The following is a 27,316-nucleotide window of genomic DNA, read 5'->3' as shown; positions in this document are numbered from 1 at the left end:
CGCACCTCTGGGGGCCCCGCACCACAGGGCAGCACAGATAATATTTCCCTCAACACATGGATTTGGGGATGGGCTGAACTCTCAAAGTTGGGGGCAGGCCAGGCAGCATGCCTGGCCTGCCCCCAACTTTGAGAGTTCAGCCCATCCCCAAATCCATAGGTTCAGCCCACCCCCAACTCTGATGAGCCAGCCTATCCCCCAACTCCATAGGTCTAGCCTGCCCCCAACTCTCATAGGCCCAGCTTTCCTCCAACCTTGATAGGCCCTGCCTGCCCCCAATCCAACCAAGCCTGCTCCCAAGCTGAATCGGCCCAGCCTGCCCCAAATTAATTGGCCCAGTCCACTCTCCTATTTCCTCCTTCTCTCTCTTACCCTGTGTGCCCCTATTATGTGCCCCTATTTCATCACTCTCTTACCTTGTCTGCCCCTTTCCTTTCTATTTTGTGCCTGTATGCCCTTATTTTCCTAAATACTTGGTGTGTCAGTAGCCAGCAACACTTTGTCTAGGGGCCCCGCCAACATGGTCCCAATTGGGCCCCACATTTGATAGGATCAGCCCTGGTAGCAATGGTACACTGATTTAGCAACTTCACTAAACAATCAGACACAGCATTGTATGGGCATCTTGAGACTTGCATTAACAGCAGAGGAGAACATGAAAATTGACCAAAATCCTAACACTTTTGCATCCAAAACAGTATGAGTCTCAATGAGAGATGGCATTTTAGAGTCAATGGATGGATTGAACAGAGTTCTTGAAAACCAAGTACCTTTCGAGCTTCATTATGAAGGGCAATTGATGAAAATATGCACATTTTGAATTCAAACATCTTTCCCAAAATTCCTAGGATTTAACCAAACTATTCTATCAGTCTTGATAGTTCATTTGAAAGCATTTGAATAATCTGTATTTCCTACATTTTCATTGCAAAATTAAAAATGTTATAATAAATTAGTGATGCACCGAATTCAGGATTCGGTTCGGGATTCAGCCTTTTTCAGCAGGATTCGGATTCAGTCGAATCCTTCTGCCTGGTCGAACCGAATCCTAATTTGCATATGCAAATTAGGGGTGGGGAGGTGAATTGCGTGACTTTTTGTCACAAAACAAGGAAGTAAAAAATGTTTTCCCCTTCGCACCCCTAATTTGCATATGCAAATTAGGGTTCGGATTCGGTTCGGTATTCGGCCAAATCTTTCGCGAAGGATTCGGCGGTTCGGCCAAATCCAAAATAGGGGATTCGGTGCATCCCTAAAATAAATATTTTCCAAGATTTTTCAATATTAAAAATAGGGAAATGTATACGAACCAAAAACCTTCCTGTTTTGTTTGAACAGCCAAACAGCCTTGGAGGGTGAATTATGGACTTGGATTCCAGTAGTGCGGATGTCTGGTATGTTTTTTTGCCATTCAAAGCATTCCAAAATTCACCTGTTGAAGAAATAATGTACCGAAATTTAGCATATATTTAATTTCAATAAGTTTTTATTGGGGTTTTTTTCAAGTTAAATTACAGCTTTTGGTAAAAGCCTAATATATACTTTAAGTAAAAGTTTTTACATTAACACATAATGACATTAATAATCACATTAATTATTAACATTTGTATAGAATTGGTCACAAACAATATGTTTATACAGTATTCTAGTAATAAACTTATATTTCAAAACATTGTTATAACAAACCTTATTGTTTGACTAAATACCTCTATTAATAGTAAGTCAAGGAAATTTTTCTAGAAAAGCTATAATTTTTTAAGGTAATAAAGTATTATAAGTATATATCTGTATTACACCCCAATGGTGGGGGAAATATACTTTTATTGTAACAAAACAAGTACAACTACAAATAACAGTGTCCTTTTTGAATCAGTTGCTGAGAATTAAGAACAATTCACTCTTTTCACGAATTACTAAATTATGCAGAGTCAATCCACAAAACAGTATCTCTGTGAGAGGATATATGGCCTAAGATCAAAGTTCAGATAAGTTAGTGTCTGGATAAACCGAAGACCATAGACATGCCCTTACCAGAAAGGATTGAAGGTTTCCTGATTTTATTGCCCAAGTCTTTTCAGCTTGGAGGTTAAGTTCTACTCTCTTTAGGATATCATCAAGTTTAGGAACAATTTTTGACTTCCAGTTTTCTGCGATATAGGATCTAGTTACTACAAATATATGATTAAATATCAATCTTTCCTTGGGAGGCATGTCCATAGTCTTAAGATGTAAAAGGGCCATGTGAGGGGGAATATGGATGAGATTTACTGGGAGCTTTTTAAGAAAAACTTCCATTTCTTTCCATAACCCTTGGATTTTAGGACATTCCCAAAAGATGTGTTCTAGAGATCCTGTTTGGTTACAGTCTCTCCAACAAAGTGGAGCATATATTTAATGAGACCATTTCAACCATGATTTTGGGGCAACAGTAATTCCTAGTACTAATTTAAAAAGTTAATACTCTATTTTCTCTGTTGCATTATACAAATGACAGTATATTAAATCCATGTTACCACAATGGCAACAAGGCTACATTATTAAGGATGGATAGAAGAAGTAAAAGCACTAGAACTGCCACTGCCAGTTTCCCTTTCAAGTCAATAGTAGTTGGCAAAATCAAGGAACTAAAGGTGACCATACACGGACTGAGTCAACTGCTAATTGGCCTGTGTATGGGGGCCTTTAATGGGCCTGCCCAACTCATACCTGCTAAAAATTAGCTAGATATCTCTTAGACAGGTGTAAAAATGCAATCCCGTTGGCACTGACTGCTTGCATTCACAGTGGTGTGATCCAATTGTTTGGCCTGATCACCTCGATATTGGCCAAGGTGGTCATATTAGAGCAAGATCTGTTTGTTTGGTGACCTTGACAGCTTAAAGGTATCCATATACTTCATTTCACATGATATTTGGTGCATGTATGGTGGGAAACAAGGAGACCGATATCTGCAAAAGCCTGGATATTGGTTGTCTCATTGATCAGCCAAGACAGGAAATTTTTATTGTGCGCCAACATTGGCCAAGGGTTACTGCTGAATCATCAGCATATCTGACAATTCAGCTCTTAACATTTGTAGTGAAAAGGATGTTCTTTCCTGCGAGCAATGGTGGCAAGTAAGATTGTAATTGAAACGTATAACCTTAAGATTGGAGGAGAAAATGCTGCATGTGCCATCACATCTGAGTTGTACCTTAAAGGTGGCAATAGACATTACAGATACGATATTTGGTCACAGAAAAGACTGTTCTTTTCAATGCTATCTGTTAGAGCTGAATTGTCAGATATACAGGTAGAAAAAATAGAATTCTATCTGTATCTGACAATTCAGCACTAACAGTGTCCGATGTTCAGGTGCCTTCAAAGGTGCCCGCTCAAAATTTTCCGGCCAGCCTGATCAACGCGCCAACCGATATCCAAGTCTTCTGCCAATATCGGTCGTCTCGTCTCCCTCCATAGATGCACCGAATATTGTAAGAAATGAAGTTCTGTACGATATTATTGGTGCGTCTATGACCATCTTAATGAAAACCTGGAGGGGACCTGGCGGCAAAATGCAGATAAGAGAGACTAAGCTTCTATGTGTACAGACAGCTAGGTTAGTGCCAAGTTGTACTTTTGTTTTTACAGTCACGTTTATCCCTATTTTTTCTTGAAAATGACCAGAATACAAAACATTTGCCAAACGCTCTTAATGACGCGTTTATCTTTCCATCCTGCCTGACCCCATTTCCCTTATAATAACCAACACAAAGTATATTTATACATTAGAATGAGATTGACAGTAAAACTGTCACTTAAATTGTTTGGACTTAGTGCGCTCCTGGCACCATCCAGCAAACTGTTCAGTTGGTGTATACATTTAGTCACAATTTAGGTTTAGTCTGCAAATAATATTGCCATTTATGTGTCTGCCCAGGATGAGCCCCAGAGCGAGTGACCCAGAAGTTCCATGAAAAACAGATTACGCACCTGGCTCTTGTCCTTCTGCTATTTTAGAAATTTTGCACTTGAGGACATTAGCTATGTATTCAGCTGCCTTTTCCTCTTCATCACTCGCTCCTTTTCCTATCCACTTGTAGCCAGAATTATTTTTTAGTTTCAGAACAAAAACATCATTTGAGTTCAGCAAAGAAGCATCTGCGTCCACCTGAAACAGCAAGCGTAATGTTATAGTTAGTTAATATAGACTTCACCTCACATTCAGTAATCTACACCTACAATTCAGAAAGAAATTCTTAGGCACAAATAAATTGCGTACAAGTCTGTCTAGCCTCAACTTTTCTGCAAAACTGGTAAAAATATTTTGCAATTTACATAATTGATCTCTTTTTTTTCATAGCTAATGCTTTATGTATCTCTTTAGATACCAAATTGCAGTGGCTAGCTCAGTTTCTCCTTTTAAGTTTTAGACCCTTCATAGCAGTAAGTCCTGAATTGTAGTACTGCTCCTTTATAGGAGGTATTATGCACGAGGATGGGCTGCCCTGCCTGTGCCAGGAAAGAAGTAGCTACACATTCACAGATATGGAACGTTTGGCTCAATTTTGGCCCATATTGGTTTCTGCCGTTTGTAGAGGCAGTCCTGTGAGCTTATCAGAATGTAGGCATAATTGAATCAGCTAGTGGCTTTTCTCAGAATGTGTTATAGTACATTTTGAAGAGAGAGGGACCACAAGTACATCATACTACTGTATATATCCACCAGTTTGTGCCATTGCCCAACAGTATTTGGCTATTCATGAGGTTGGGGAAATCCGACAATATCTGATGGCCTAACCCATGGACTGTTTGTCAGACAATCCAAAGGTTGGCCCTAGTTGTGTTGTGACTCCCTTGGTCTCCTGTGCAGAATTTTGTCTGGTTTTCCATCTTGCTGCCCACAAACATCTATGCAAATTAAGGTGGCTCTGTCACAAAGGAGCTTTCTTTTTATTATGTGGTTAAAGATAGAAGTGTTGCCCCACCTCCCTCTGTGTAATGTTACATCCATCTTCCTCAGCAGCTGCACATCCTGCCTTTAAGGCATTCACATGTGCAGTGCAATTTAAAGGTGCACTTTAACCCCTTGGTCAACATAAGTTCAATGAATAGTACTTGTGCTGATCATAACTTTTGCCTATTTTTTTTAATTAAGGCATATAGGACTTTTTGTTATTTTTCAAAGTAACAGGGCAGACAAAACAAATGACACTAGTTTTGACTTCCTGGTTCTTGCAAGCAATTTTGGAAGGAGGAGAAGGTTGTGAATCAGGTTACCAGTACATACATAAATACCTTGGAAAAGGTTCGTGGCACACAGGACATATTTTCCAGCTGACACAAAAAGGATCCAAACCCAGCAGAAGAGCCTGTTATTAGTATTAATGGAAGCTACTGGTGATTTTCCTTAATACTAATGATAGACTCCTCATCCGTGATTCTGAGCCCATCTTGATAAACACACGGGGGGTATGGAGAGGGTTGTTTATGGAGAGCATGTTATCATTTAAACTAGTTTAAATTATTGCTGAATACATTTTCAGTATAAAATCTCTTTATTCTGGTCATATTGAAAAAATGGTACATTTAGGAGTATACAAGCATTTGTCAGAATATTCCCAAATCCACACCTGACAGCTGCCAGTGCTTGCCCTTATAGGTAAGTCTAGTAGGAACCAATGAAGGGTAATTTCAATCATCTGGGTTCTCTTGTGTGGTTTACTGACAAATGCAGTGGCCAAAACACCCGTTATCTCCCTATGTGGCATTTCCCTACATGTAAAAATTTCTCAGTGTTGGCTGACCTGAAAATAAACACACTTTAGCTTAAAATAGGCCCGGCCCTAGGGCGGCAAGATTTTAGGAGCAGCATGCTGCCCAGCCACATTCTAATTTTTTCAGGAGCACTGAGGATGTGCTGCTCTATAACTCTCCTGCATGCATAATCCCCAGTGCTCTGGCAGGAACTGGTGCATTCGCTCGTGAGGGAGGTGAATTTGCAAGGACCCTCTGGGCTAGGGACAGTCAAATCAGAAATAAGGGTCTGTTAAAATCATTATAGAAATGTAAAAATGTTATCTTTAGGACAATGCGAAATGAAAGTTTTGAACACCAAAACAAAATCAAAATTGGTCAAAATGTCCATTATTGACCACACCAAATAGAAAATTTTAGATAGATCATTGTCATCCACAGTTATGCACTATTAAAAATTAAAGCCCATGCATGATAATTTGTAGTGCACCTAGCCAGTAAAAAACAGTGGCACATAATGATTATCTTTACTACAATGGCAAATAGTAGTGTTTAACACCTTGTATCTCTCGCATGTACTACTCATGTTAACAGGGTAACATAATACTATACCTTTTAATGTCCATCAGTCTGACATGCATGGTTTAAATACAAATAACTCCATTACACTGTAATAAGCTGAAAATTATAGTTAGAGAAAGTACGAGACTCACCTCTACAATCCGGGTAATAGTTGACAAGTTTTTGCGTATTTGGAAAAGCCGCACAGCACTAGGTGGTGCCTGACCGCCTTTTCTTGAAGTGCCATCTTTGTATATAATAAGCGGTTTGTCTTTGAACAAGCTCAATAAATGAGGCGGCTCCTTCCCTTGTGTAACTCGTACCTATAAATTAGATCAAATACATTATTATCAATATCAAAACATACATATATAATGATTATAATTTACTAGGGGGGTTGGGGGTGCACCTGCACCAGTGGTCACCCACCATGGGGCCCATCGAGAGAATTCCAGTACTCCTGTTTGCACTGCATTGTAAACTGCTTCATCAGTAAGAAGAACTGGAGTGATGCATGGAGGGGCACAGTGCAAATGTTTTGTTCTTCATTAATTAAATAATTATGTGTAGGATAAACATATCTTAGGGGAATTGGTAATCTTTTTAAAGGTACAAGTGTTACTAGTCTACCATATACTCATTTGGTTTTAAATTACAAAATACATTTAGAAAAGAAAGCCAAAAATTAAATGTTTTATAAGTTAAAATGCAGACTTTTAACTTTAATAAAAATGAGAAAAGTACGCTAAGCCTGGATAATATGGCCATGATTTTCCCAAGTAAGAAAAATACAATTACATGAATACAGACCCAAGCTGTGTGTGCTCCTGTTTGGCACCAGCACAACTGATTCTAAATATACTTTCAGCTGGTTGTTGTATGATAATGTCTGACTGACCTACTTTACAACAAAAGGTATTTCACAAAAATGGAAGAAAGAGAGACGCACAGTCCTTTTGAGAAAGTGCATTCAATCACAAAACAAAGGTTGTGCAGAACAGGCACTTTGCAGAGATCTTAGTAACCATGGAAAAGTTACACAGCCCCATCTCTTATAACCTTTCAGTGCATCATGTTTGTCACTTACATAGGTACCAATAACAGTTAATGCCTAATATCAAAGGAAAGAATGCAAGCACACTTATGCAAATAATTAGTAACATTAAGATAACTCAAATATGTACAAATAGGCAGACAGAAAGTTCACCAAATGGACAAAAAGCCAGATCAATAAGACTAATAAGTAGTTAGACAGACAGATAGATAAATGATGTCTGACCTGTAGGAACTTTTGGAAAAGACTGCTGCTATATAACAATACAAAGCACCACTTTAAGACATTATACAGTAGCCATGCAAAAGAAAACACATCCCTATACGCTCTATTACTGTACCAGAATTCTGCATTGCAACTTGTTTTTTCGAAAGAGCAAAAAGATTTTTTTTTTAAATTTTGAATCTAGTATGGGACTAGACTAGTTTCCCAGGTGCCCTCAGTCATGTGATTTGTGCTCTGATAAACTTCAGTCACTCTTTAATTTTGTGCTGCAAGTTGGAGTGACATCACCGCCTCCCTTCCCCCCCAGCAGCCTATAAACAGAACAATTGGAAGGTAATTGGATAACAGCTCCCTGACACAAGATAACAGCTCAGAGGTAGATATGAGAATAGTACTCAATTGAGTAAATATTCAATAGTAAAAATCCAAGTCTCACAGTGACTCCTCCAGTTACACTGAGTAGGAGAAACAATGGCTTATCTGAAAGCAGTTTCATTGTGAAGTGATGGCTCTTTCTGGAACCACAGGATCAGGCACAATGATCTGAGATGGTTGTAAACACATAGGGTTGCCACCTGGTCGGTATTTCACCGGTAAAATTCCAGCTAAGGCAGGGGCAGGTATTACAAATTTACCGGCAATGTAGCTGCCTGTAAATTTGTGATCACCAGTCAAACTGGTCCCATTTTCCCTTTCGATGCACCCCCTAACCATCCCTTTCTTCCCTTTATAGCTACAATAATTACAGATTCCACGTCCACAACTCAGGTCCGCCCCTCAACATCATGACCCTGCCCCTGTGACATGACAACACCGCCCCTCTGACATCACGATCCTCCACCTCTTGGACCCTTCCCTGGACAATAAAGCTGTCTGAAAAAGGTGGCAACCCTACCTACACACCAATGTTACAGCTAAAACAAAATACGCTTGTTCAAGAAATTATTTGTAATGTAAACAGGTCATTTAGAAATAAAAACTACACCTTAAAAGTCAAGACAAAATCCCATTAATCTAGGGCACTGGCATAGTGTTATGGTATACTGTACTGTATGTCTGTTCTCACTATGTCTTGCACATGATAATGTGACGCCATGCCCCCTCTAGCTTCTTGTTAGGAGCTCATATTTTCTTCTCTTCACTTAAAGTGATACTGACACTAAAAACTACTTTTTAAAATATGAATGTACATTAAAAGTTGCCTATAGGTCATGTCATTGTTTTTTGCTGAAAGGTTTGTTTTTGTAAGTTATTGTTAGTTGAAGTTCCTAAACCTGACTGTTTTGCCAACCTGACTGTCCCATCTCAGCCTGTCAGTTAAAGTTTCTAATGCTAACGGACTCTTGCTGCACAAATATGGCAGCCCCCTCATAGGCGATCACAGGGAGTCAGATAGATAATGTAAAAGCATTGGGCAAATACTTTATGGCAAAATTATAAGTAGCATGCAAAGTCAATTTTATGGTAGATGTAAAAAAAAAGGTTCATTTTCTGGTGTCAGTATCTCTTTAAGTCCTGATCACTTTCTGCACGTAGTGTGTATGTTCTCCCCATGCTTATGTGCAATTCCTCTGGGTATCCGGGTTCTCCAGAAACATGCAGACAGGTTAATTGTCTCCTGATCAAATTGACTCTAGTGTGTATGTAAATGTGATATGGAAATATAAACACCACTGGAGCATGGACTGACACTAATGATGGAAAACCTCTATAAAGCGCTGGCAAACATGAAGTCTATATAAATTGAAAACATAATAATAATAAAGGCCATAATGAAGTCTGTGACTATGCAGCTGAGGCAAAGCTAACCCTAAACGCTGAACCAATGACACATTCACTGAAACTACTGGGAAAGACATTTGGGGATAATTACAATTTCACATCTTAATATTTCCATTTAACAAAGGAGTTTAACCTTGAAAGCAGCCAGTAAGTTACAGGTAAAACTTAATCCCCTTGTAAAATGTATAATGAAATGTATAATGAAGCAATACAATTCTCAATGAATCAGATGAAAATTGAGCATAGGACTGGCCAGATATGGGATGATTTTGACGTAGTTGTCCAGCTTAAATATATTGCAATATATGGACAAACAATCCCTGTTTTGTTTAAAGGGTAAGGCATTTTTTAGTAGCAGTATGCACAAACTGTCTGTCTTAAATATATTGATAATGGGTTGAGTGCAGAGGAATCTTGTATTTGTCTATATGTATTTTGTGGTCACAGCCTCATTGCACCCCCGCTTAATAGTTTTAAAATTAGTGGTGAGCACAACTTTCCCTTGTTCAATAAACAAAGGAACAATAAGATGAAGAAGAAGGTATATGGGATCTTGCAATGATTCTGTTGAAGGATATTAGATATCTGAAATGGATATTGAAGTGCTTCAGTACATTCTTTCATATAACAGCAGCAAATACTTAGAAACTTAGGTTTTTATCAAATGACTTTGTCTTTGTTCTTCAGCAAAATTCCATAGTTATTCTCACGCTTACTAACCAAGCAACTTACCAGGCACTTTTTCTGATCTTTGAGTCGTAGACACAGAATCAATTTCTATAAAGCTTATTCAGAGTTCCGTCTACTTATTAGGGACAGTGCATGCTAAGCTGATTTCATTAGATGGCGCAGGCTAGGGAGCTGTAATGGGAGAGAATAAAAAGGGCTCACGCTGAGAGTGCCGTCTGGGGAAATGCATTCGCTCAGTCTACCACTTGATATTACTAGTACTGTTAAATGTATTCTCATATGAAAACTGTCTTTTTTTTAAAACCACTTTTTTAAGTTAAGTGAAATAATTCTTTTATCAGGAACTCCCCTACCTCTAGTATCCCTTAGGTAGGACTATATGGAATAAGTAGCAGCCACCTAGGGTCAACATTGGTGGCTGTCTATTCATGGAAAGCACCACTAAAAATCTTTACTAGTAATGGACAAATTTATTCGCTAGGCGAGAATTTGTGGCGAATTTGGGCGTTTTCGGAAAAAAGTTTTTTGACGCTGGCGACGGATCCGACACCGGCATCAAAGTTTTTTTACGCCTGCGACTGAATCGACGTTGGCGACAAATCAGACGCTGGCGACGATTAACGGACACCCATTGAATTTAATGGGCGTCGGCGACAACTTTGACGCTGGCCGCCATTTTGACGTTGGCGAATCATCACCGGTGTCAAAATTGTTTGGCGAAAGTTGTGCCCATTTCGTGAAATTTCACGCGAAATTCTCAAAATTCATGCCGAAACTGGACAAATTCGCCCATCACTAGTCTTTACATGGTTTTGCTCACCCAAAATATGCCACTCTGAGTGACAAATATTACTATTTTGCAGCTCTGGTGTAAGCTTCACTGGGACAGGGACTGCTGTATATGATTAAACATTCTCTGTAAAGCCTTATGTTCCAGGATTTAACCCTAAATCATTACCTTTGCCACCTTTCAAAGGCCGGTATTAAAAAAAAAAAAGAGAGAGAGACCTTGCTAAATGGCAGAATTATCGCCTTGAGCGCATATTTTTCGTTTCTGCTCAGACTGATTTGCATCCATTTTATTCATGTGAATATTAATCCCATTTGGAAATCCCTCCCAAACAATGGCAAGAGGACACAGTGCATGTTCCTCAAGACAAAGGGCTTTTGAAAATAATTTAGTGCATGTGGTGACAGCTCTGTAGGAGACCAATTGCCCTAAGTTACATGAACACTTTGTCACTTTAATTACCAATAGTTAATCAGTAGGGGCTCTGTCCCTGAGTTCTGTGCCTCCCCCCAACTTAGCCCTCTTATTTCCTACTCTCAGCCGTTACAATGGAACCCAAGCTACTAGAGTTATAGAGCCAAAGGTCATGTGAATAAAGCCTCATGTCTAAATCTATGCAAATCCTTTTTCACAGAACACCATCATATATTAAGGGAATTCAGTGTATATCTGCAGGCTGCATCTGATGTATACAATCCTGTACAGCCAGACCAGACCTGCCACTTATTCAATGAAGAAACCTCCTTATTTTGCCTACAGAAATCAGTGGACATGACTAATCCATGTATTTACAGATCACAATGCTTTCCATCTGAAGACACAGGGTCCAGATGTGAGCTCTAGAATTCTTATAGCCCCAAGCCTTCTTATAGCTCCAAGCCAAACCCCCACCAACTCACCACCACACATACAGGAACACTCAACAATACTGGAGCACAGTAGTCCTGATGCAGAGGCCACGGTGTCCCAAAGGTATAGATACACAGGCCATAGGATCCAGGTCAGACTGGCAATCTGTGGGTTTGGGCAAATGCCCGATAGGCTGCTGGCTTTAAAATGTAAATAGGCTGCTCACCTAAAAATGCAAATTAGGTCTGTATTTAATATGTAACTGAGCAACTCACTTGTAAAGGAAATGTAAAGGAAATGTAAAGGAAATGTAAAGGAGCTGTTATATGAGGCAGCCTAGTCTCTTCAAGTATGCCACACTTTGGCCCTGAGATGCACATGGTAATTAAAGTCCGATTATCTGCCAGGGTGCCTGGCCTAGCTGGGGGCACACAAAGGAACATTTTGAATATTATTATTATTAACATGTATTTATATAGCGCCAACATATTGTGTAGCACTGTGTATACTGTAAGTATAGGGCCACCAATCCATTTGATAGAATAGTTGTGATAGAAACTAGGGTGAAATATTTGTTGAAAGGGCCAGTTCCAGCACATAGGCTGTATAATATTGCTGGGGATTATATGGTAATGGACTCTTAAAATATTAATAAACACTAGTTCTAGTTAACCCTGAGGTTGGAAATATATATCATGCTTTGTATGTGCGTGAATACATGGGCTGCTTTGATACCATTGCCAGGGCTGCTTTTTCCTCCCAGTCTGACCCTGTTAGGATCTCAGGAGTTCAGATATTTAAGCCTCTCTGCTGTGCATTTCTGCATCTCCTTTGGGCATACCCAGCTCCTGTACTATTTGATGGAACTCCTGCCTCTCATTTAAGCCAAAGGATTCCCCAAAGGGAATACCCCTTTGGCTGATCCGTGACACCCCTAAGAGCACTCCTGTGTCTCATCTCTCTAGTACCCTCCCATAACTCTGCTTATAATTTAATTAATTTATAAACCCTTATATCTAATTCTGCCATGTCTGCCCAGCAGGCCTGGTCTGTCAGATGTCAAATGCCAGAGGGGCTACTATAAGGTCCCATAGACAGTCACTATTTAGAGGGCTGGTGGAAGACTATTTGGGCCTCTGTGTACTTGGAATGCCAGGGCCTATTTTGACTCCAAGTCCAGACCTGCCAGGCAAAAAATAAAGGGCGTACGTGTAGCCCCACTGGCCTACAGATACTAGGCATGCAACATCTCTGTGATGTGGGAGATTTAGCAGCTGGTGCAGGAGATCAGAAGGTGGAAACCAGGAGACTCTTGAAATCTCAGGACACAGATGTGTCTGCATATGGGTAAGGGTTGGATTGCTAAACATGACATTGCTACTTAAAAGGTTTCCTATAAAAGATGTCAGTCTCAGCTGGTGCAGAAATGGCCAGGGACCTTTAATGTGACAGGTACTGAAATTCTAGTTCCAATGGATCCCTATAACAGAATGGGTTTTATTTATATACATGGGCAAATTTGTCTGTGGTCAGTAATCCACGGAAACCAATCAAATTGTTGCATTCATTCTTCTGCCTGTAGCTGGCTGAAAAAAGTCAATCACTGATTGGTTGCTATGGGTACTGCTCATGAGCAAATTTGCCCAGTGTTGATAAATAAACCCCATTAAGTCACTAATATTTCCTATACAATCCTGATTTGGCTAAATATAATTTTTTTCTTCATTTTTAACAAAACAAGAATCGCCATGTGCAAAAAGTAGCAGAAAGAGTAGTAAGAGAAAAGGTTTATGATCAATCTAAATTCCTGGTTTTAGCATCGGATTAGAGGCCTTAAGGGAGGAACAGGTGATGAGTGAAGCTGAACTAAAAGGCTGAAGAAAACAGCTATAATAACATTAGACTGACAGGGCAAAGGAAGCTGGAACCACTTAGGAAGAAAAACATTTTAAGGAAATTGTGGAATGAGAGGTTGAACATATATTTTAGAATCCTTGTGACATCTAGTGGCCAAACATAATACTGTATGCACAATAACTGACCCAGATTCCACATTATGTTACTTGCGGGAGTATGAATTAATCATACTTCCGAATCTGTCGCTGGAAGCATCACAGCTGAATACACAGTAGATATAGCCTGAAATTAGGGGAATTTATTATTTGGAGTTTCCTCAGAAGGCAGCTTACATTAAACAGATCACTGCAAACACCTCTGGAGCTTGATGTGTGTATCATTTTATTTGCACAGCATCATTGTGGTGCCGAACACTTAATATCCTTGTATATATTTACAGTGCAGACAATGAAACAAGCGCTGTTAAATAAAGACAGAGTAAATAATACAGAGAATTCTAATCAATGAAACGCAGATGAAGGTTCTCATGAGTAACTATCATATACTAATGATTAGTATACAAAGCTACTTGTCCACCCTCCAGGGGATTTGGACATAAAACTTCAATGGCTTTTGCCAAGAGCAACGATATGTATTATTATATACAGATTTTTTGGCAAATTGCACGCTTATAGTGTTTTCTCTGCTGGCATAGTAACACCAGCCTTTCAACACATGAGCAGGGTGGATTTTGGCACAAAAATGCATAATTTTGTGTTTCTGCAACTCTGCTCTGCTTGTCATTACATACACAATATGGTGTGCGGGAGGTACTAGAGCAGACTAGGGCATTTTTAACGCTATGTGTGCCACTGACCTAAAGAATAATTATTTACAGCAGTGGGGAAGCTCAGCAGTGGCGTAACTAGTTGTTACTGGGCCCCATAGCAAATTCAATTTAGGCCCCCAAAATATTTATTAGTTGGCCTATTTTACCAAGATATATTAAAATTGCTAATTAATTATGGTCTCACTGGGCCCCCTACACTCCTGGGCCCCCTACACTCCTGGGCCCCCCTGCAACCGCAGGGTCTGCTTCCTCTATAGTTACGCCCCTGAAGCTCAGCCTTAGTATGAACACCTGATCTGTGTTACATTTTGCACTGTATTTGGTAAAAAGGAACATTTGGGGGTCATGGCCTGACATAACTGGGGCATATTCTGACATAACTGGGAGGATATAGAAAACAAGACATGGCAATGCAGCAACACTCACAATTACTCCAAGTAAAATCCTTAGCTTGTAAAAAGAAATACAACTGCATCCCACTACTAAACATTAGAGGGGCAACTGACTGTATCAGTCCACTAGCCACTCTCAAATCCCCACTCATTCCATATTACAGACAGTGCTTGATTCTTTTATCACTTATGTCCTTGCAATTAGAGTTGATTGGTGCCAGTAAGGGCTGCTATCAGGGGGGGCAATCATCTTGGGCCCGGTAGATTTTAAGGATTATCTTGGCCCCCCTGAGAGAGTGCAGGACACAAAAGAGCTGAGGCTGGCAAGGAGACACAGCCGTGGAAAGGAGCCGAAGCCGCCAAAAAAACTACCATTGCAGAGGCAATCAATAGTTTTTTAACTTTTAAGTCGGGGGCCTTGGCCACCAATGGGTTTTCAGCAGTCGTTTTGGCGTCCATGTCTGTGTTTTTTTTTTTACTGTGGTGTGGGGTCCAGGGCAGGGCCTGTAGTGGGGGTGGGCAGGGCCGATTTCTAATGCGGCCCTGGTGTCAGTACCAACCATAATGTCTAAGCATTTACCCCTTGAGATCAATTTCCCACCAGCTAACAGCAGAACCTACTCACTGTAAAGTACTGCTCTGATTCTTGCAAGCAAGATGGCACCTCCAATGTCAGCAAAGTTTAAACCTTGTAGGAAAGGCACAAACACATTGGTGCCTCCCCTCTATGAAACCACCACCACCTTCACTAAAATTGTCTTGAGGCACAACCCAGTGTGCAACTCCTGCTTAGAAACAACTAGATATAGTGCCTGCTGGAGGAAAGGACTAGATATTCTCAAATCAACCCATCTACGTTTTGCCTTAGCACAGTTTATAAACCTGCCCGTTTAAACTTGCTGTATTTTATTATGTCCAGCAGCTTAGTGAATGCAATAGCAATGAAGTATGGGGGCAAGTTAATCACACGGCGGGGCGGATCAGGAACTGAAGGACCAAAAAAGGCAAGATAGACAGGAATTGGGCAGGCCAGGGGAGAAAGGAGACAATGTTTACCAGCTAACTATATTGCTTATAAATTTGTGATACCGGCCTCGGCTGGGGTTTTACTGGTAGGATGGCAACCCTACATGGGGAGTCTAGAGCCCTTACATGAGTTGAGCACATGTGTGAATTTGTTGAAATGTCAGTATGGGATTATTCACTTTCATGGTAATTATATCCTTGACACCAGTAATTAACAATACAATTCAATAGCAACACATTCATAACTGACAAGCTCTAACACCTGTGGATAACTGCAGGGGGATTACTGATTAGCTGTATTCTGGCTCACCTGTAGATGTTCTAACCTGTCCTTCCTCTCACTATATTGGAAAATGTAATTAACTCAGGTTCATATAATAAATACAATGAATCAGGGATTTGTACTGGGCAGATTGGATTCACTTGCCAGGAGTTGGCTACCTGGGATATGGTTCCATGATTTAACCCAGGTAGTCCTACCCTTCAAAAACTTTAGACCATGCAGATGTGGGAATGGGAAAATAAAAACAAACCATTATCAATTAAACCCAAAAAATACAATGTTGCTTAATGAAAGAAAGATAACTGTACCCAACTTTCCATTATTCATTCATTTCATATTTGCAGTCATTTGGAAATTATTTGTAACTAATTGCTATCCATCTGTCTTCTTCTGCCAGTGTCGGACTGGCCCACCGGGATACCAGGAAAACTCCTGGGCCCAGTTGTCAGTGGTCCCTCATGCTGCTAAACATTTGGCCTATTTCATCATCATTCCCTATTTCTATTGGAACAAAGAGGCTAAATAGATGGAATAATAGATTATAGTATGTAAAGAAAAGAGACTAGGAGAATAGAGGTTGAGTGAGGAGAGGAAGAATAATAATACTGAGAGTGGGCCCCTGGTCTAAAGTTTTTTGGTGGGTTCCTGGTGTCCCAGTCTGCCACGGTCTATTCCCTTATGTATCACTGAATGACCATATTATGACACTAAAAGGTTGGGTTTATCTAGATTTTTTAATCAATTCCCTCATATATTTGTATGAGTGTATAGAAGTAGCAATATGTCCTGTTATAAATTAACATGAACAACTCAACTTTTAAAATTTTGGTATAATCATTACCAACATGACATGATCATTATTATTATTATTATTATATATTAATTGATAGCATATATATTATACTTTTGATGCTATGAATATATTTTTTTCTACAGCCATTTGTAATGTTAATGGAAGCTTGGAGGTGCTAAACACAACAAACCTGAACGGCCTGATCTCCGATAGAGCGATCCAGCTGCACGGTGAGGAAAGCAGATGCCGTTAGCTCATCCCTTGTTGCCTTGGCTCCTTGCCTAAACAAAGAAAACATAGGATATGTGCATTAATGATTTGCGTAGCCTTTTGTTAACCAAAAACAACAATAAAACCCACACAAAGGTACTTTACATGCACTGACCTTTAGAACTTTTTTAGCATAACAGGCAATAAATGTAACAAGAAATACCCTTGTATATTTGCCTGTTTTGAAATTGAAGAATCCCACAAATATATGTAATCTATTCTGATCAGTATACTTGAAGAAGATATTCCATATGGCGGCCATACAGAGGCCAATAAAAGCTGCTAATTCAGCCCCTCCAGACAGAATCAGCAGTTTATTGACTGGTGTAGCAATGATCTGCCCAACCAATATCTGGGCCTAAATCACGCAGACATCTATTAGACAGGTTAGAAAATCAGTTTGACAGAAAAGCAAGTCGGCATGTTGATGCAGTCCTTCCCGATGCTTCTTGGTACACTAACAGGATAGTTGTTGGCCTAGCATGTGGGCGGCTAAGTCAACAGGACATAATAAGTCAACAGGACATAATAATGATAATAACCATATTATTTGTCACAATGAATAAATTCATCTTGTAGGATCTAGGTAGCTGAAGCTTTAAGCATCTTTCCCAGGTATTCATTGTAAAACAAAAAAAGTAGTAGGAGTAGGGTTGCCACCTTTCTGAAGGTGGAGGTACGTCTTGATGACTTCACAGTGGGGAAGAGAAAATGGACAATTACAAATTTGTCCAGTAAAGTTGTAATACCTGCCCCAGCACTAGCTGGTGTTTTTACAGGGAAAGTACTGGGCTCTAGATAAAAACAAGGGACACCTAGTGTTTTCAGTATATATGGTATACTGTAAATACCAGACAAGTGGCAACTCTAAGTAGTGGTCATTTTAGTCTGCAAGTGCAATTTTCAGTGATTTTGGATACTCACAACTGCCACTTGCCTTACAGAATCCCTTACAGAATGTTTGGACCAAGAAAAATAATAATTGTTGGGTGCGGTTCCCATTTAAATAGAGATGATTCTGCTGTATAGGCTGGTCCTTAAAGGGATACTGTCATGGGTAAAAAAAAATTTTTCAAAATGAATCAGTTAATAGTGCTGCTCCAGCAGAATTCTACACTGAAATCCATTTCTCAAAAGAGCAAACAGATTTTTTTTATATTCAATTTTGAAATCTGACATGGGGCTAGGCATCTTGTCAATTTCCCAACTGCCCCAAGTCATGTGACTTGTGCTCTGATAAACTTCAATCACTCTTTACTGCTGTACTGCAAGTTGGAGTGATATCACCCCCTCCCTTTCCCCCCCCCCAACAGCCAAACAAAAGAACAATGGAGAGGTAACAAGATAACAACTCCCTAACACAAGATAACAGCTGCCTGGTAGATCTAAGAACAACACTCAATAGTAAAAACCCATGTCCCACTGAGACTCCTTCAATTACATTGAGAAGGAAAAACAGCAGCCTGCCAGAAAGCATTTCTCTCCTAAAGTGCAGGCACAAGTCACATGACCAGGGGCAACTGGGAAAGCAGATTTCAGAATTGAATATAAAAAAATCTGTTTGCTCTTTTGAGAAATGGATTTCATTGCAGAATTCTGCTGGAGTAGCACTATTAACTGATGCGTTTTGAAAAAAACACGTTTTCCCATGACAGGATCCCTATAATGGCAAATCGGGATTCTGGGATTTGAAATACACACTACAGAAGGCAGGTGATGTGCCCAAAAGCCTCTTGGCAACCGTGTCTGCCCAGTTTTTAGGTAAAGATGCCCAGAAGCTGGATGAAGTAGTAAGGCCTGTTGCACTCCAGGCTTTTTATACACCGGTGGAGACTGACCTTATATAATAAACCAACATTCTTTTGTTAAACATCATGTGCAACAACTTACCATGTATAGATGATCTGTCCTTTTGGATATGTGTAAAGAATAATGTAGCAGTCTCCACCGTAGAACTGGCCAAATGTGTTTGGCTCTATTGGAACCCGACCACAACTTTCTACACGGAAGATCTAGAGAATCAACACGTACACCTTCAAGTTATTTAAGAGACAACAAATAATTAAAGCATTATGCAAAAAAATCTTTCATAAATTAAAGAAAGTGATATTATCCCTTATGTCAGATGGTTTTCCATGTAACTATTCATATGTAAACATTGGATTTATTATAAGCTTTTTAGTGCTAAAATTGGAATAAAATATGGGACTTGCACAGAAAAGATCAGATGCCTCAATTACAGTGTGAAAAGTGCGCTCTTGCACTTGCGCCCCCTGGGGTTGTAAATGACCCCTAAGAACTACATAAGAAATAAAAAAAGTATGTACAGGTATGGGATCCCTTATCCAGAAACCCATTATTCTGAAAGCTCCAAATTATAGGAAGGCCATCTTCCATAGTCCCATAGATTGCCTTTTTTCTGTAATACAAATAAAAAATAATACAGTTCCATATTCTTGATTGTAACTAAGCTGCATGAATCCACATATGTGGTAAAACAATCCAAATGGGATTTAAATGATTTTTAGCAGACAAGGTATTGTGCTCCAATTTACAGGAAGATCGCTTATCTGAAAAATCCCAGGTCTCAAGCATGATGGATAATAGATCCTAGTGTGATTCTAAGGAGGAAATGCCATTCATAACCCACAGAGATAGATTGAACTTGATGGACGCGTGTCTTTTACTCAACCCACAATGAACAGCCATTTTTTCCCCCCTAAACTAGACCCAGAGTCGGACTGGGCTGGCGGGACACCGGGAAAAAACCCAGTTGGCCCTGGCTCTTGTGGGCCCCGCCTGGCCACACCCACTCCCTGCAAAAACTATCTTCAGGTCGCGGCAAAAAAAAGTACATGCGCACGCACAATCGTGAAAAAAAACCCAGTGCACACTCATGCGCAATTGCAAGGAGGAGGGGCCCATAGTCAGCAGCTCCAGTGGGCCTCGGGCCCCCCAGTCCGACCCTGGCTAGACCCCTGTCTGTATACAAATTCCATCCAATGGACAGCACTCCTTTTTCCATAAAACCGTCTTTATTTTTCTTAGGACAGCAACATGCAACGTTTCGAGTGGCACTCCACTCTTTATCAAGCATAAATCACAATGTTAACACCTGGACTTAAATAGAGATGCCGACAGTGGCACTGAGAGCTGAGGAAGCGGAACGCAAAGTGAAAGCTACAGTTGCGGCGGAGCAGTTTCAGACTGCACAGTCCAAACTCGACGAAAGTCTGCGCCTCTTCCGACTCAAGCTGGAGTCACGGAAACGGGGGAAATTCCTCCGTGATGAGGCAGACTACACGGAGAACCGCGTGTACAGGTGGATCCCACAAACGGGTGAGCGGAGGAGGAATCAACACGATCCTAACTGGAGACCAGGACCCCAGACAGAGGGGATACGCCACGAACAGCGCGCTGACCTGGAACTATCTAATTCCTCCTCGGCGTCTTCTTTTTTATATGGCTCGCAAGAAAGCATTGGCTCAGACCGAGCAAACGAAGGAGGGGAGGCAAAAAGCACCGACAAAAAACGGCATCCATACCGCAGGAGGAAAATGCGGTGGTGAATATTTCTTCAGTACAGCTTATGGACACTGAGATTAAGGTACTATCTAAGGGACTGGGCTTTGCTATAACTACTTATCCAGATTTTTTTCAGATTGACATAAATTTGGAAGCTTTCTTTAGGAGGATACGATTATCTGCTGAATTAAATGATATTGATGATACTAGGGATATAAAAATAAATGATTATTGTAATACTTTTTATTTACAGGATTGGCGATTATATAATACAAGTACATATATGCCTGCTAAAACTAACCATGTAGTAGAAACTTATATACAGGGGGTAAAAGATGAAATGATTGTAAAAAAAGTGAAATTGGTTTACCGAAAGAAAATATTTCTAAAGATGAAAGATTGGCACTCTCATCTTTACGAAATCGTAAAGATAGTGTAATTAAACCAGCAGACAAGGGGGGAGCGGTGGTTGTCATGGATAAAAAATTTTATGTCGATACAATATTAGAGATGCTGAATGATACTAGCACATACCAAAGGTTAACCACCAACCCCCTCTTTAGTATCCAGAAGGCGATTAAAGAATGTGTGGAGCAGGCCAGACAGTTGGAGATCATTGATAATAAATTGGCAATATATTTGATACAAACAAATCCAATCACACCTGTGTTGTACATACTCCCTAAGATTCATAAAAGCTTGGACAAACCCCCAGGTAGGCCAATTGTGGCTGGGGTTAATTCTGTGTTTTGTCCTCTTGCTAAATTTTTGGATAGAGTACTTAGGGAGTATGTATTCAACACAAGGTCATATATTAGAGATACTGGGGACTTTCTAAATAAAATTGACCTGATCAATGATCTTCCTGTTGACGCCATCTTGGTCACTTTGGATGTCGAGAGCCTCTACACCTCCATCCCACATGATGGGGGTGTGGAGGCTATCAGACATCATCTGGATAGAGATGATACACTTGATGGGGCCCAAAAAAAGTTTCTGCTTACTTTGTTACAGATAGTACTTGGTAGGAATTATTTCATGTTCCAGGATGATTTCTTCCTGCAGATTAGGGGTACGGCTATGGGTTCGAATGTCGCCCCGTCCTATGCGAACTTATTTATGGATGTCTTTGAAAATTATTTCGTTTATACCAACCAAAAATTTCAGCAGCATTGTAAATGCTGGTATCGCTACATAGACGTTATTTTCACTATATGGACGGGGCGACATTCGGACCTTATAGATTTTGTTGAGGAACTAAATGGATGTACTCCTACAATTAAATTTACTACACACAGTGATCTAGTCAGTATCCCCTTTTTAGATGTATTGGTTAAATCTACTCCACAGGGAGGCCTGGACACAGACCTATATGTAAAACAAACAGACAAGAACACGCTATTAAGATATGATTCCTTTCATCCCCCGCATGTGAAAAAATCCCTTCCTAAATCTCAGATACTACGTGTAAAAAGAATAGTTAAAAATGAAGAACAGCAACTAGAGAGGGTAGTGGAGATGAAGGAAAGGTTTAAAGCTAGAGGATATCCCACCAAAATTATAGAAAAAGGATGTGGTGATCAGGAAAGTAGAGAATTACCAAATAATCCTGGTGAGCGACTTCCAATAAGTGTCAGAGGAAAAAGAGAAAAAAGCAATAAGAGTAGGCAGAACTTTAAAAGGATTCCATTTGTTAATCAGTACAATATGTTGAGTGGAGAAATTTCAAAGATTATACGTAAGGATTGGAGTTTACTAACTAGGAATTTCCCTAATAAAGATATCTTTAGGGTAAGGCCACACTAAGCGATAGCGCGGCGATTTGACTCGCGGCGACTTTTCGCCGCGACTTTTAAACGGCAATCGCTGGCGAAACTTTGGCGCTGGCGTCTATGGGGAATCGCTGCGTAAAAACACACGCGGCGATCTTTTTTCTATTGTCGCTCGAAATCGCCTCGCTAGGCGATTTCAAGCGACAATAGAAAAAAGATCGCCGCGTGTGTTTTTACGCTGGCGATTTTGCGCGATTCCCCATAGACGCCAGCGCCAAAGTTTCGCCAGCGTTTGCGGATTAAAAGTCGCGGCGAAAAGTCGCCGCAAGTCAAATCGCCGCGCTATCGCTTAGTGTGGCCTTACCCTTAAATCCCCACCAGTGATGTCTTATACAAGGGCTGAAACAATAGGGACACAATTGGTTAAAGCAGATTTGGGCCCTTCTATAAAACATACACAGACTTTACTGGCACCAAGAAAAAATGGGACGTTCCCATGTTGTGGTTGCAGCCATTGTAATAATGTCCTAAAGGGAGAATGGATCTACCATCCATTGAGAGGTACACGTATTCCCATTAGGGGTTTCTTTACCTGTGCATCCACGTATGTGGTGTATAGTATTAAGTGCCCCTGTGGGAAAATTTACGTGGGTAAAACCATTCGGTGTATACGTGATAGGCTAAATGAACATAAATCTGCAATCAGAAATGGATTGAACCAGCCATTAGCTAAGCACTTTAATGAAAGTGGTCACACTATAAGTCAACTGCGATTTCAAATATTGGATACAGTCTCAAGAAAAAGACGTGGGGGAGACCGTGATAAAGAATTATTACAAAGGGAGGCCCAGTGGATCAGAAGGTTGGGTACACTAGCCCCTAACGGTCTGAACCATGAATATGACCTTCATCCATTTTTATTGAAATGATTTTAACTTGAAGTTGATTTTATTTTTATAGGTCGTTATGTGGACATTTTAAATTTCCTTACCCTGGTTGGGTTGCAATCTGTATTGGACATGCTACAGATAAGTTGGTCTATTTTCAATTAAGATAAATGAATCTGTAATAGAACAGGAAATTATATATACATGTTTATTGATATTCTGTAACCATTATTGAAGAGATATATATATTCTTTGTAACAATTATGATGTCGACATATGTTTGCTATAATGTGTGATGACACCAGGGGGCACTGTGCCCCAGGGTATTTAAGTCCAGGTGTTAACATTGTGATTTATGCTTGATAAAGAGTGGAGTGCCACTCGAAACGTTGCATGTTGCTGTCCTAAGAAAAATAAAGACGGTTTTATGGAAAAAGGAGTGCTGTCCATTGGATGGAATTTGTATACTCTGGAGCAGCCAATGTGAATGGGCTACTGGACGCGCACCCAATATCAAAAATTTGGGCAGAAATGTGAGTGCGGTCTGATTTGTTTTCTAGACCCCTGTCTGTGGAAGTTGTCATAGAAGTGGAGATGGCACTTAAATATGTGATCATTTGTGTATTCTATCATTCATGACATCACATAACCACATGATGTCTACATTCTAACCGGCTAGTGACATCATTCTAATTGTTTTCTTATTGATGTAGTTTCATATATTTGTTGAATTATAAAGATCAAAGCTGATGCACCCCTGGGTGATATATACCTACAAGCCACTCAAAGCTAAATAGCTAAGCTTTAGCATCCCATGGGTGACCTGTCCATCAGTAATGGAAGGCATACTGTAAATGGGCACTTTGTTCACTGTAGCGCACTCACCAGATAATGTAAAATAAGGAAATAATTCTCAAAACATCAATCCATTTTTCTATGTGATGAGATTGGAAACTTGAAGGGTATGTATAACCAAAAAATGGGTTGCCCCATCGAAGGTGCAGGCTAACAGAACCCACTGTTTGAATGGGGGAAACAACAGCAATTTTTGTAAGAAAATCACCCTGTCAAGTGATCTTGCCCACACACACCGGGGCAGAACTCCCATTGCAGGAAGGTGCAAACACTTAGGGGCAAATTCACTAAGATTCGAAGTTGCGCCAGGCACAACTTCGCCGCACTTCGCCAGGCATAGTTTCGCCAGCGCTCCGCAAATTCACTAAAATCCGAAGTTGCGCACAGGGGTATCGTAAGGTTGCAAAGTTGCGCTGGCGTTGATTCGCTATGTAAAGCGAAGTTACGCTAGCGAAGGCTAGTTTGCATACGGCGCCAAATTCAAATTTCAATGGAGGAATACGTATCAGCACTACAAATGGCTAGAAAACCTTCAAATCATCAAATAAAATTTTATTTTGCCCTACACATGTGCCCACTGTCTAGGTAAGTTGCCATGAGTCAGGAAATGTAGGGGGGAAGGAGGGGAGCCCCAAAAAATTTTTCAATCTTTTTCAGCCTATCACCCATAATGTAGAAAACACGCCAGCGTTTTTTGGGACTTTTTTTGAAACAATCCCTATCTACTCTGATGCGCTTCGCCAGGTCTGAGGTGGCGAAGGAAGTCTAGCGTAAAAGGTAGCTTTCAGTACACTGCGCAAGTTAGTGAATTTGCGTAGTTACGTCGCTAGCGGAACTTCGCCAGGCGTAAGGGTGCGAAGTAACACTAGCGAAACTACGCCAGCGTTCGTTAGTGAATTTGTGCAGTAACGAAAATGACAAACGCTAGCGAAGTAACGCTTCGGCGCTTAGTGAATTTGCCCCATAAAGAGTAAGTGCATGCCCTGCCCAATCTGTATCACATACATGCACATAACAAGCAAACTGGGGTACTTGCTCATTATGCATATGCTTTTGCCTCCAGTGAGAAAGCAAGAGAGCTCAATATTGGGCTTTTTTTTTTTTTTTTTAATAAATGTTTTTATTTATTTTCACAAAAGAAAGAAAAACAAAACAAAATTAAACAAATAATATAAATAATCTGTTTGGAATTTGGAAGACCAACAGGAAATGCCATAAATGACATAGCTTAACATATATAGATATTGAACAAGACAATCATACGATTGTACCATGACTAACAAACGGCAGGTTTAGAGGAGTGAAGGACCATACCCAAAATATCATCCCTGTCGCTTATAGAGTACTTGTGGATAGCAGACTATTGATTTGGTGACTCCTGGGGGGTGATTGACGATTCCGTGTCTGTGATCTCAATATTGGGCTTTTAAAAAAAAAAATACTATTGCTTCCTGCATCCAGAATGTGGGCTCTATTAACTCACACTCAATTTTAAGGTGATAGGTGCTATTTTAGATTCTTTATCATTATTCTGCTGTTCAGAAGTCATGTGTCTTTATTTACAAGTGCCAGGGATAATAATGTGCAGCAGGTGGTACTGGTAACCAGGCCTGGACTGGGAGTCAAAATAGGCCTTGCCATTCCAAGTACACAGAGGCCAAAACAGCCCCTACCAGCCCAAACGGCCCCCTACCAGCCCACTATATGGAACCATACAGCAGCCCCTCTGGTATTTGCCAGAACCCACAGATTGAGTCCGGGCCTGCGTGGTAACCAGTAAGGGAATTGCCATTTTATAAGCTACAAAGAAATAAGAACAACTTGGGATGATACCTCTACTTTTCCAGAGCCATCATCCACCATGTTATGCTGAGCCGCCATCGCTGGAGATTCATGCAGCCTGGAAGCGTCAAATTCAATCTGTTTGATATTAGCAATTCTTTCCGTCACATACACTTTCCCAAATCCTTCGCTTTGGTGCCTCTCTTTCCAGTCTTTGAAAAACTGTTTGAAGATGGGCGTCTCCCCTCCTTCTGGTAAAACTTGGATCTAAATTAATCAAAAGAGAACACCACAATTTGAGTTTTGTTTTGTGTATGACATTCTGCTTATCCCTGCTGCAAATGCAAACTCCAGACCATTCAGATATGAAAAACATCTTGACATTTGTGATTAATGTCACTAAGACAAGTCACGTTCACTTTTTTTTTCTTTCTAGATTTTTTTTCAGCTCCAAAGTCAAACTTGTTTCCCATATAAATTTAAATTATTATATTAGGACAACACAATTGAAAACAGTCTGTACAACAGCAAAATTGGTACTGAAATTTGATGTTTTATAAACTCGCAATCAATATAAAGCAGCCAATAACGTTATGTGCCGCTAGGTGGCGATGTCGTTGTGCCATTTATTCTGAAATCAAAGTTTATCTTACAATGAATTGCTCTTCTAATGTTTTAGAATAAGACTTTTAAAATTGAAAGCTATAACAAATTAAAATTAGGCAATTCCAGAACATCAACAAAGGTTTTACTTAGACGTTCAACTTCTTGCTATGTAAAATATTACATTTTTTTTTACAGACAATAAGAATCACATTGTCACATTGTCTGGTTGCAGAGAAAATGGTGTGGTCATTCCTGGACACCAGAGGGCCCTCTCTCTATACATTAAGGGGCCTGTCTATTATTTTGTAAAAAGCAAATTGGCTGGAAAAACAGTGTAAAAAGCTGTGTAAAATAAATGGCGACCTCATCAAGGTGTGTGACATTGTACGCCATCGACCACCAGGACCAACTGCACAATTTCTGGACAACTTTGCTGCCTGGCTTCCTTACTTTCTTTCATCTAACATACCATCCATCATATTAGGTGACTTTAATATACCCGTTAACAACATTAACAACTCTTCTGTCTCTAAACTTCTTTCACTAACCTCCTCCCTAGGCTTATCTTTGTGCTCAGACTCCCCCTCTCACTCCAATGGTAATGCTCTGGATCTCATATTTACCAGACTCTGTTCAACCACCAATTTTACTAACTCACCATTTCCCCTCTCTGATCACAATATGCTCACATTTCAACTCTCACTAACTCCCTCCTCACCCCCTGCTATTCCCCAAACACGTACCTACCGTGA

General features: G+C 40.1%; 1 protein-coding gene across 1 annotated transcript in view; it reads right to left on the bottom strand.

Moving 5' to 3' along the window:
- Positions 1 to 27,316, bottom strand: part of LOC108719676 (adseverin) — an 86,181-nt gene that overhangs the window by 7,650 nt on the left and 51,215 nt on the right. Inside the window, exons 8-13 of the mRNA XM_041567490.1 lie at positions 26,010 to 26,225; positions 19,028 to 19,149; positions 17,058 to 17,148; positions 6,450 to 6,620; positions 3,973 to 4,150; positions 1,311 to 1,432 (exon numbers count right to left, since the gene is read on the bottom strand). Coding sequence (XP_041423424.1) covers positions 1,311 to 1,432; positions 3,973 to 4,150; positions 6,450 to 6,620; positions 17,058 to 17,148; positions 19,028 to 19,149; positions 26,010 to 26,225 — 900 coding nt within the window. The remainder of the gene's footprint in view (positions 1 to 1,310; positions 1,433 to 3,972; positions 4,151 to 6,449; positions 6,621 to 17,057; positions 17,149 to 19,027; positions 19,150 to 26,009; positions 26,226 to 27,316) is intronic.

The sequence above is a fragment of the Xenopus laevis genome, chromosome 6S (assembly GCF_017654675.1).
Source record: "Xenopus laevis strain J_2021 chromosome 6S, Xenopus_laevis_v10.1, whole genome shotgun sequence".
NCBI lineage: Eukaryota > Metazoa > Chordata > Amphibia > Anura > Pipidae > Xenopus > Xenopus laevis.
Note: the sequence above shows the minus strand (reverse complement) of the source record. Positions and strands in the feature narration are given on the sequence as shown.